The 11,695-nt window shown below is 43.0% G+C and overlaps 1 protein-coding gene across 2 annotated transcripts in view; it reads left to right on the forward strand.

The window, feature by feature from the left end:
* RALBP1 (ralA binding protein 1) overlaps positions 1-11,054 on the forward strand; it is a 63,395-nt gene extending 52,341 nt beyond the window's left edge. For both annotated transcript variants that reach the window (XM_035013801.1, XM_035013800.1), the window contains exons 8-10: positions 6,724-6,845; positions 7,306-7,429; positions 9,161-11,054. In XM_035013801.1, coding sequence (XP_034869692.1) covers positions 6,724-6,845; positions 7,306-7,429; positions 9,161-9,364 — 450 coding nt within the window. In that variant the 3' untranslated portion in view covers positions 9,365-11,054. The remainder of the gene's footprint in view (positions 1-6,723; positions 6,846-7,305; positions 7,430-9,160) is intronic.
* Positions 11,055-11,695: the final 641 nt, after the last annotated feature.

Consider the following 11,695-nt stretch of genomic DNA (forward strand, 5'->3'; position numbering starts at 1 on the left):
ATCTCTTATTACAGTCTTTGGTTTAAAATCTAATTTGTCTGATAGAAGGATTGCCACCCCAGCTTTCTTTTGGTGTCCATTAGCATGGTAAATGGTTTTCCACCCCTTCACTTTCAGTCTGGGGTTGTCTTTGGGTCTGAAATGAGTCTCTTGCAGACAGCATATCGATGGGTCTTGTTTTTTTTATCCAATCTGATACCCTGTGTCTTTTGTTTGGAGCATTTAGCCCATTTACATTCAGGGTAACTATTGAAAGATAGGAATTTAGTGCCATTGCATTGCCTGTAAGGTGACTGTTACTGTATATTGTCTGTGTTCCTTTCTGGTCTATGTTGCTTTTAGGCTGTCTCTTTGCTTAGAGGACCCCTTTCAAGATTTCTTGTAGGGCTGGTTTTGTTTTGCAAATTCCTTTAGTTTTTGTTTGTCCTGGAAGCTTTTTATCTCTCCTTCTATTTTCAGTGACAGCCTAGCTGGATATACTATTCTTGGCTGCATATTTTTCTCATTTAGTGCTCTGAATATATCATGCCTGTCCTTTCTGGCCTGCCAGGTCTCTGTGGATAGATCTGTTGCCAATCTAATGTTTCTACCATTGTAGGTTACATATCTCTTGTTCTGGGCTGCTTTCAGGATTTTCTCTTTGTCTCTGAGACTTGTAAGTTTTACTATTAGATGTTGGGGTGTTGACCTGTTTTTATTGATTTTGAGAGGGGTTCTCTGTGCCTCCTGAATTTTGATGCCTGTTTCCTTCCCCAGATTAGGGAAGTTCTCTGCCATAATTTGCTCCCAATATACCTTCTGCCCCCCTCTCTCTTTCTTCTTCTGGGATCCCACTTATTCTAATGTTGTTTCATCTTACAGTATCACTTATGTCTCGAATTCTGCGTGATCCAGTAGTTGTTGATCTCTCTTTTTCTCAGCTTCTTTATTTTCCATCATTTGGTCTTCTATATCACTAATTCTTTCTTCTGCCTCATTTATCCTAGCAGTTAGAGCCTCCATTTTTGATGGCACCTCATTAATAGCGTTTTTGATTTCGACTTGGTTCGATTTTAGTTCTTTTATTTCTCCAGAAAGGGTTTCTCTAATAATTTCCATCCTTTTTTCAAGCCCAGCTAGTATCTTTAAAATCATCATTCTGAACTCTAGTTCTGACATCGTACTAATGTCCGTATTGAGTAGGTCCCTGGCAGTCGGTACTGCCTCTTGTTCTTTTTGTTGAGGTGATTTTTTCTGTCTTGTCATTTTGTCCAGGGGAGAATAGATGAATGAGAGAACAAAATGCTAACAGGGTAACAACGTCCCCAGAAAATATACACTAAACAAATCAGAAAAGACCTGAGAATGGGGGAAGAGAAAGGGAAAGAAAGAAAAAAGAAAAAGAAAAAAAAACACATATGATCAAATATGATCAGGCTGGTGCATAGATCAGTGCCACACATTAGATTTGGGGCATATTTTGGTCTGTTAGAAGAAAGTGCCTCCCAAAATTTTAAAGAAAGAAAAACTTATATATGTACAAAAATAAGGGTTAATATGATGAAGGGATGGAATATGACTGCAAAGATGAAAATTATAAAAGATTTTATAAAAGGAATCGATAAGAAGTGGTTGAAAAAAAGAAGAGGATTTAAAAAAAAAAAAGAGAATGTGATTAGGCAGGACACTAGAACAAAGCCATACACTAGAGTTTTAGGGTATATTTTGATCTCTTAGAGGAAACAGTAGCTCAAAATTTTAAAGAGAGACCAACTTATATATATATACCAAAAATAAGGGTAACTGCTATGAAGGGATAGAATATGACTCTAAAAATGAAAAATAAAAAATATTTTTTAAAAAAGGGATTGATAAGATGTTGGTTGAAAAAGGGAAAAAGAAAAAGTAAAAAAAAAAAGTTAAAAAAAAAATTAACTTTGAAAGACTAAAGAATCATGGTAAAAAAGCCATGAATTCTATGTGCAGTATTCCTTTAGTGCTGGAGTTCTGCCATTCCCATTGATGGGTAAACTTGGTCTTGGCTGGCTGTTCTTGCTGATCTTCTGGGGGAGGGGCCTGTTGCCATGGTTCCCAAATGTCTTTGCTGGAGGCAGAATTGCCCCGCCGTTGCCAGGTCCAGGCTAAGTAATCTGCTCGGTTTGCTCTCGGGAGCTTTTGTTCTCTGCAAACTTTCAGTACAGCTTTGGAGGACGAGAGTGAAAATGGTGGCCTCTCAATCTCCGCCCCGGAGGAGACTCGGGGCCCCACTCCTCAGTGAGCCCCCAGAGAAAAGCAGTCACTCCCGTCTCTCCAGTCTCCGACAGCACTCCATGCTCACCTGGCCTGTGACCGAGCATTTCTATCTCTGGCCCCCGGCCCCGTGTGGAGTCTCCAAACCCAGCAGATCCCTGTGGTGCACTCCCGCGCCACTCCTCCCAGGGGAGGAAGGAGAGTCTCCCCGGATCTGCCGCTTGTTGGGTCCCTGCTGGAGGTGCAGTGGCCCAACTGTGCTGTGGATCACAGTTTATGGCAACCCCGAGCTGTGAGCCCACTCCTCGGCTCCTTCTCTGCAGCTGGCTTCCCCGCTCCAATACCTGGGAGCTCTGCTGCGCTCAGGCACCCCTGGTCTTTCTGTGACCCCGTGGGTCCTGAGACCACACTATCCCAGCGAGGGTTCCACTCCCCACTTAGCCACTGGAGCAACGTCCCTCAGCGGAGCCCACGTCTAAAAGTTCTGATTTTGTGCTCTGCTGCTCTATCACTTGCCAGAAGTGTCTGACGGAGGCCCCCTCCCCCGCCGTCTATCTTTCGGAATATCGCCTCGGATTCACTTCTTCGCACGTCCTACATTCCAGAAAGTGGTTACTTTTCTGTTCAGAGAGTTGTTGCTGTTCTTTTCTTTGATCTCCTGTTGAGTTCATAGGTGTTTAGAATGGTTTGATCCCTATCTAGCTGAATTCCTGGGACCAGAGGAAATCCAGGTCTCCTACACCTCTGCCATCTTGGTCCGCCCCTCTTATATTTAAATCTTTAATTCATTATGAGTTGATTTATATATATGAAGTGAGATAAGGGTCCAATTTTATTCTTTTGCATGTGGAAGACAAGTTTCCCTATACCATTTATTGAAGGGATGGTCCTTTCCCTATATATGTTCTTGGCACCTTTGCAAAGATCTATATAAATGTGTGGATTTATTTTTGGGCTCTCTGTTTCCCTCTATTGGTCTCTGTCTTTTTCTGCCAGTACCATACTGTTTTATTAAAGCTTTTGAAATCAGTATACTTTGAAATTAGGTAGTGTGATGCCTCCAACTTTGTTCCTTTTGTTCAGGATTGCTTTGACTATTAACAGTCTGTTTTGGTTCTCTATAAATTTTAGGATTTTTTTTCTGTTTCTGTGAAAAACACCATTGGAATTTTGAATCTTTAGATCTCTTTGGGTAGTATGAACATTTTAACAATATTAGTTCTTCTGATCTATGAACATGGGATATTTTTCCATTTATTTGTGTCTTCAGTTTTTTTCATCAGTGTTTTAGTTTCAATAGATCTTTCACTCCCTTGGTTAAATCTATTCTAAGTATTTTATTTTTTGATGCTGTTGTAAATGGAATTTTCTTCATTTCTTTTTCAGGTAGTTTGCTAGTGTACAGAAATACAACTGATTTTTATATGTTGATTTTATATTCTGCAACTTTACTGAATTGGTTTAACAGGTTTTTTTGTTTTTTATTGTTTTTGGTAGAGTCTTTAGGGTTTTCTATATATAAGATCACATTGTCTGCAAACAGAGACAATTTTACTTCTTTCCAATTCGACTACCTTTTCCTTGTCTAATTACTCTGGCTAGGACTTCCAGTACTAAATAGTGAATAGTGGTGAGAGTGGTCATGATTGTGTTGTTTCTGATTTGAAATGCTTTTAACCTTTAACTGTTGAGTATGTTACCTGTGGGCTTACCATATGTGGCCTTTATTATGTTGATGTGTGTTCCTTCTATACCCACTTTGTTAAGACTTTGGAAAAATTTTGTCAAATGCTTTTTTGCATCTACTGAGATGATCATAGGATTTTTATCTTTCATTCTGTCAATGCGGTGTATCACATTTATTGATTTGCATATGTTGAACTATCCTTGCACTCCAGAGATAAATCCCACTTGATCATGTTGTGTGATCTTTTTAATGTGTTGTTGAATTTGGTCTGCTGGTATGTTGTTGAGGAATTTTGCATCTGTGTTCATCAGGGATATCAGCCTGTAACTTTCTTGTAGTGTCTTTGGCTCTGGGACAAGGGTAATGCTGGCCTTGTAAAAGGAGGTTTGGGAGCATTTGTAAGTTTTCTTCGAAGAGTTTGAAAAAGATTGGCATTATTTCTTCATTTTTGATTCCTGATTCAATCTTTGTGCTGCTCTGTTCAGATACTCAATCTTTATGATTCAGTCTTGGCAGCTAATATGTTTCTAAGTACATATCCATTTCTTCTAGGTTATCCAGTTTGTTGGTGTATAAATGCTTATAGTAGTCTCTTATAATGTTCCTTATTTCTTTGGTATCAATTGTAGTGTTTCCTCTTTCATTTTTTGAGTTTTGAGTTCTCTCTTTTACTCTAGTTAAAGGTGTGCCAATTTTGTTTTTTCAAAAAACCAACTCTTAGTTTTATTGATCTTTTATATTGATTTTCTAGTCTCTATTTCATTTATTTCTGCTCTGATCTGTATCATTTCCTCCCTTCTGCTAATTTTAGGGTTAGTTTGTTCTTTTTCTAGTTCCTTTCTAGTTTCTTGAGGTGTAGAGATAGGTTGTTTCAGATATTTTTTCTTAATGAAGGCATTTATACCATAAACTTCCTCTTCGAGCTGCTTTTGCTGCATCCTGTACTTTTGATGTTGTGTTTCAACTTTGATTCATCTCTAGATAATTTGATTTCATTTTGACCTGTTGCTTGTTCAGGAGTGTGTTGCAAGACTCTTAGTGGTCATCATTTATTAAATTTGAGAAGCTCAACTACATAGGTGTAAATCTTTTAAAGAAACTTGTAAGATGATATGGCAGCCTTAGAGGGATCAGGCCTGTTGTATTTGGTCTTACCTTTATTTGGTGTTTGCTTAAGTGTTCAGCTGGAGAAAGAAACTATCTTCTACTGATTACTTCTTACTAGACACTGTTCTAGGTGCTTTACTTAATTTCATTTTATCCACACACAGGTCTGAGTTATAGGTGTTTTCCCCAACTTATAGATTAGTTGCACTTGTTCCGTATTAATGAGATTGGACTTTAATAAATATTTTAAGACATGTTCTTCCTGACCACAAAGTTTGGGATCCTTGAAATTCAACGGTATAGATTTTATCTGATTGTTGTTGCTGATAATATCTGTTTAGATATTTTGACTTTATTCTTTGTGGTTGAAGGTCGTTGGAGATGAGTTGTTTTATTATTCATTCATTGATTTGACAAATAGTTCTTGAGTATCTATTGTTCTAGGCATAGAGCTGAAGATGAGCTTTCTTTCTCTCTGAATTTCTTAAGTCAACCTTACTCTGTTCTGGAACCTTCCAGACTTTCACCAGAAATGAATGAAATTCTAGGCTCTGACAGCAGAGTCTGTACTCCCAGAAACCCATAGATGTGGGATACCTAAAGCCGGACAAGTTCCAGTCCTTTTCTGTCACTTGAGAAAGATTATGTTTTGCCTGCCAAGGACACATAGCTCTTCCCCTGAAGACAAGATGAAGTCCCAGATTATGTCTTTATTTCAAAGTTTTCCAGTCTCATATTTCTCAGCACATTAGCTTTACTAGGTGCACTGGGGTAAAGGGAAAACATCTGTGTTTAGAAACCCGTGGGGAAGGACCACTGCATATCCCATCTCCCAAGAGCTTGCTCATGCTTGCCAGGGGCTTTGAGTAGTTCCCTCTAGGACTTGACCACAGTGTCTTTCAGGTTCGATCACAGGTGCTTATCTGGATACCTAGGAGTTGGGAAGGAAATGCTGTAGACCTTTGCCTCCAACTCTTCGTTTTCATAGCCATACATTCCTGCCTCTGAAATTCTGCTTTGGTTCTTTTCTCTAGGTTGGAGGGGTTAGGTAGATCTTGGACAGATAGGGTTCCCTGCCCCCCTTTTGGTGATTCAGTTTTAGAAATGCATAGTCTGTGAAAGCAAAATATTTACAATTTATCATCTCCGGTGACATGGGTTGAGGAGGATGGTGGCTTTTGGTGAGGAGAAAAGATTTCTTCTGGGAACATCTTCCCTTTACTAGGAAGATCTGCTTTAAGGTGATACTGACATCAGCTGTATATCTCCTGGGTCCTTCTCCCAGTGCACTGTCAAGGGCCATCTTGACCCTGAAATAGATACTCCCTTTACTGATAGGTGGGAAGGCATTCAGGAGGGACTGAGACTCAAAAACGGACATAGTCCCTTGACCTTTGGCTTTGTGCCCAGTGTGATGGCCTCATAGGGAAGCTTTGCAAAACGAGGACATGGGATTCCTAGGTGGCATTTTATGTCTTGAGAAAAATCTAGACAATTCTCCTAGAGGGACTTTTCTCAGAGATCCTTTTCTTGACATTAAGGAAATAGGATACAAGCTTTGCAGTCCAAGCCTGCCCGTAACTTGTGTTATGTATGTATGTATGGGGCTAAAGAATTCAAGGGAACATAGGAGAACCCAGAAAAGTGACATTTCCTAGACTCATACTCTCAAAGGTGTTCACCAGTGATCATTATTTCAGGAGAATGAGATCCTGACTGAACAGGAGGAGCTTCTAGCCATGGAGCAGTTTTTACGTCGACAGATTGCCTCAGAAAAAGAAGAGATTGAACGCCTCAGAGCTGAGATTGCTGAAATTCAGAGGTAAACGAAAGCAGAGGGTTTTAAGTTTGCAAGAATGTTTAAATATAAACATAAAATTGTTTCAGCTCTCAGACTTTCATACAAAAGAACTAGACATCCAAATCACTTGTCTTTAAGTTTCTTTCTCTTTGTTTTTAAGATTTATTTGAGAGAGAGAGAGTGTATGCAGTTGGGGGCGGGAGGAGAGGGAGAGAGAGAATCTCAGGTAAACTCTCTGCTGACCATGGAGCCCGACGAGGGGTTGATTCCATGACCCTGAGATCATGGCCTGAGCTGAAGCCGAGTCGGACGCTCAATGGACTGAGCCACCCGGGCGCCCCCAAGTTTCTTCTTGATTAAATCTTGAGAATGGTGCTCTGTTAAGCCAGTTCATGAAAAGCTGGTGAATCTAAAGGGTAGGAAAGGAGCAGCATTCCTTCCTCTGCTCACTGGTCCTTTTCTCTTGGCCTTCCGCCCACAGCCGTCAGCAGCATGGCCGCAGTGAGACCGAGGAGTACTCCTCCGACAGTGAGAGTGAGAGTGAGGATGAAGAGGAGCTTCAGATCATCCTGGAGGACTTACAGAGGCAGAACGAAGAGCTAGAAGTGAGCACCGGCTTCCCGAAACTCGTAGAGGCCACCTCTTTCCCTTAGAAGTTGTCTTCCTTTCCTTGGGAAGCAGCGGGGAGGTTGAGTAGAGAGGAGTTTAGGGGACATCTCACCAGAGTGTGCAGGGGGTGAGCTGGTCCTGGCCGAGCACACAGCACAGGTGTGACCTCACCGGGCATCCCTGGGTGTGGTGACCTTTCCCTTCCATTTATGAGGAGCCCCACCTGACTGCCTTGAACAGTTGTGGAAGATCTGGGCTAACTTGCCAGAGATGAACAGGAGGAGAAATGCTGGTGGAGGAAGGAAAAGTCTCCTGACTCACCTGCGGGTAAAATGGGGACAAAGTTTTCTCTCATCCCTTAACCCTTGAAGCAGCCAGTGTGAATAAGCTTGGCCCTAGGGATCTGGGAGGCAAGCGCATGGTGAAATGAAAGCAAGAGATTTACATGATCCTGATCAGAACTTCCCTTCTTACCCCAGATTAATCATTGTCTCCGGATGTTTTATCTCAGGGTTGAGAGAAAGCCAGTCTTAGATTCTAAAAATGGTGGGACAACTTTGTTTCTCTCATCCTGGTGCATTCAGCTGCTGGGGCAGATCAGAGCCACCCACTGCATAGAAAACTAGAATTCCACACCAATAGTAAGTCCTATGGACAGGGTTGAGAGGGGCAGCACACCGAGGCTCAGGTCCCGGAACACTCGCAGCAGCCAGGGGCGTGTTGTGGGAGAAGTGGAGTAGCGGGTGGGGCCCTGGGCCACCGTGTAGCTTCCCTTCTTTAGAAGGGCGTCACGTTGGCACTCTGTTTTGCTTTCTTAACATTTTACAGATCATACGAAAATCCTAAGTAGGAAAATGTTCCAGAATTGTAGTACTTAGGATACGGGCTTAGCTGCTATAACAAAGAAAATACTCTCTCGTGGTTTGAACAAGACAGTTCTATGCCTCGCCTGGCAGACATCTAGGTCTCCCACCCTCCACGTGAGTGGAAAACACTTGGGGTCCAGAGTAGCCCCTTAGGTCTTAGCCACTCTTAGCAGGAAGGGGTAAGGAACCCAAGAATGTCTGGTGGTTAAGGGCAAGTGGCACAAGTAGAAGGCAACGCTTCTGCTCACACCCTGTCAGCAGAGGCCCCTGGCCACAGCTAGCTGCGGGGGAGGCCAGGAGACACATGCTGCATGCGAAGGCCTCCACCTCAGGAGGTCAGCAGAGTTCGGGATTAGCTACTGAGCTGCCTTGGCTCTGCTGAAGGAGTGCCGTAATGTAGAACTGATAGCTCTCTAGTTTGCCTAAGTAGCCCAGTTCACAAAAGACAAAGGACATCCACTTTTGAGACAAGTCTGGGATTTTATCTTATCTCTAACTTCTCCCTCTGATTGCTGGTACAGTCACTTCTATCTTCCACTTACTTAAGGGCTGGTCTGGAGCCCATAAATTAAACCTATTTTAAACACTAAAATACTTAATATTTAATATCCTTAAGCAGATTGTTTTCTGTTGGTGCATTTATCTTTCCCAGATGTGTTTACTCTTCTGTACTGAGCAGAATTTTGTGCATTCTGGGTCAAGGTCTTTACGTGTCTCATTTGCATATATTCATGTTCTCATCTGCTGTTTCGCGACTAAAACATAGATTCTTGTGTAGGATACCCTCGCTAACTGTTCCTGAATCATTGTCCTTTTGCCCTTCCTGCTTCCGTGACAACTGTTCCTTTGTCATTCCTCAAGATAAAGAACAATCATTTGAATCAAGCAATTCACGAAGAGCGAGAGGCCATCATCGAACTGCGGGTGCAGCTGCGCCTGCTCCAGCTGCAGCGAGCCAAGCCCGAGGCGCAGGCGCAGGACGATGACGAGCCCGAGAGGCGGCCGGGCGCCCTGGAGCAGGCCAAGCCGTCCCCGGGCAGAGACAGGAAGGAGACGCCCATCTGAGCAGCCCCAGCGGCACGGGACCCCCAGACCCAATGAGACCTGTGCATCTTACTGTAACCCTGAGAGTCGGAGTGCACAACTCTCTGCTGTACATTCTGTAAAGATGTCTTTTCTTCTCAGACTCTTCCTTCTTTTCACACTTGTGACTTCTCCGAGTCAGGCTCAGGTTACACGGAGGACAAAGCAGTGCGCGCAGTGTGGGCTTGTAGGGGACAGAGGAGTTTTCCAGATAGTGTCAGCTTATTTGAAGATTAATTTTCTTTGTTAACTTAAAACTATTTTAACCCTTGAGTGGCTTCTTTTTAAACCAAAAATCGTCTTTCTTTGCTTTTTTATTACAGCAGAATCAGGATCTCTTTCTCTTGTTCAAGGGGTTGGGAACCAAACAAGGTAAATACTGTTCCTGCCTTGTGGATTGCCCCATAGTCTCACCCTCCGGGATCTCTGCTTACTAGTCACTCTTGCTTGTGCCTTTTACACCTTTTTGGTGCAGATTATATAATGGGGAGCTGCCTCATATTTCCTGACTGGCCAGAACGGCTCTTACTGAGGTTACCTTTACCCACCCTTGTCACCCTCTCCTTTGACGGTCCTAACCCACAGTCCATGAGCCTGAGTCACAGGATGGCCTAGCTGGTCACAGAGCTGCTGGTGGAGCCTGCCCACTGGCCCCCCTCCCCCCTCCCCCCCACCCCCCCACCCTGCAATGGAGGAGTAGCCACCTCGCTCCTGCTGATCAGCACGTGCTTTTCACTGGGTTGGTCGAAGGTAGCTGCCTGGCCTGAGGCGTCCACACAGAGGATCTGTTTCTGAACCCAGACATCTTCTGTGTGACTCATCTGCCATTAAACACAGAATGACCGAGATTGCTTGCTTGGGCTAGAATGTAAAAGTCTCTTTGCCTGAATAAGCCATATATGCTCTTAAACAAAAGTTTTCAATGACCCGTGTCATCTCAGTGAACCTGCTGATGGACTCCCAATTGACAAGATTGAGCAATAGAAAAAAAAAAACTTCTCCTTTAAACGATAGCTGTGATTCCCGACCCCGTTTTCTTGCTTCTGCGACTTCTCTGGTGACTGAGGCATCTGGGAGGTCAGCTCTCAGGCACCTTTGTTTAGTCGTGCTCTGTCGGAATCAGTGGCACTCATGAGGTAGGTCAGCTCTCATGGCTATGAAGACAGACCCCACACACTCAAGGTGATGGAAGCAAACCCCCCCCCCCCCGCCCCGAGGGTTCTGTCCTCTCCTAGTTACTATTTATTTTCAGCACCTGTTTGATGCGGTTTTTAATTCTCTACCTATTGCACTGTTGTGACTTGTTGGCCATTGTTTGATTTTTGTACGAAAAAAGCTTTGTTATAGAAATCAGCATACTATTTTTTTAAATCTGGAGAGAAGATATTATGGTGACTGAAAATATGGTCAGGTGTCAAATATAAACGTATAAAAGCCTTCTTGCTGTCCTGTCGGTCATATTACATTATTTCATATTTGCTGGCAATATTGAAGGTTTCTTTTTTGTTTGTGTGAACTCTAATTTCTATCAAGGTGTCATGATTTTTAAAATTAGTATTTCATTACAGCTGTCTCAGCGTTGGTTAACTAATTTTTTCCAGGACCATTATTGATCAAGCAAATAAATTCAACAGCCATTTGAAGAAAAAAAAAAAAAGAAAAAACAACAAAACCCCAGCGTCTTGTTTTATTTGTACACATTCTTTCTTTGAAGTAGTTAGTACCCTGTGGCTGACCAGGAGTTGGTTTGATACTTCTTTGAGGTCCAAGAGTGCACTAACCTTCTGTTTTCACTTGCTGTCTGCTCCTCACCTCGGTGGACTTGATGCCCCTTGTTGGTGGCGAGGGTTTGCTGTCCTCCTCCTTCCCCAAGTAGGTGCTTGCTGCTGAGGGAGCACATGATCGTGCAGTGCAGCTGACTGGCATCAGGGCGGTGCCTTCTTCCGTGAGCGATGTCCTGCTTACGGTGCAAAGAGCCCTTCGAAATGATGGCACAGGTCAGTCAGCGCGACTTGGCAAAAGAGCAGGTCGGTTATTACAGTTGCTTTCCTTTTAGGGGCTGGCAGGGGTCTGTCAGGCCAATTAACTAGCATTGATTAGGCGATTCCTGATTGATTCCATTGCCGGGAGCACTGGACCTGTGATTAAGTTGTGTTTGCTGACATGGGGCTTAGCATAAGTGACCCTGTTTTGGGCCTCTTATCTCTAACAATAAACCTCCCTTTTGATGAGACTCTCAGCCTTGAGAGATGGGATCAAAATCTAAGGCATTAGTGCTCCTCTCTGCTACCATTCTGGTGTTCTTGCAGTTCC

This window comes from Mirounga leonina, unplaced genomic scaffold (genome assembly GCF_011800145.1).
Source record: "Mirounga leonina isolate KUSES-001 unplaced genomic scaffold, KU_Mleo_1.0 Mir_167, whole genome shotgun sequence".
Taxonomy (NCBI): domain Eukaryota; kingdom Metazoa; phylum Chordata; class Mammalia; order Carnivora; family Phocidae; genus Mirounga; species Mirounga leonina.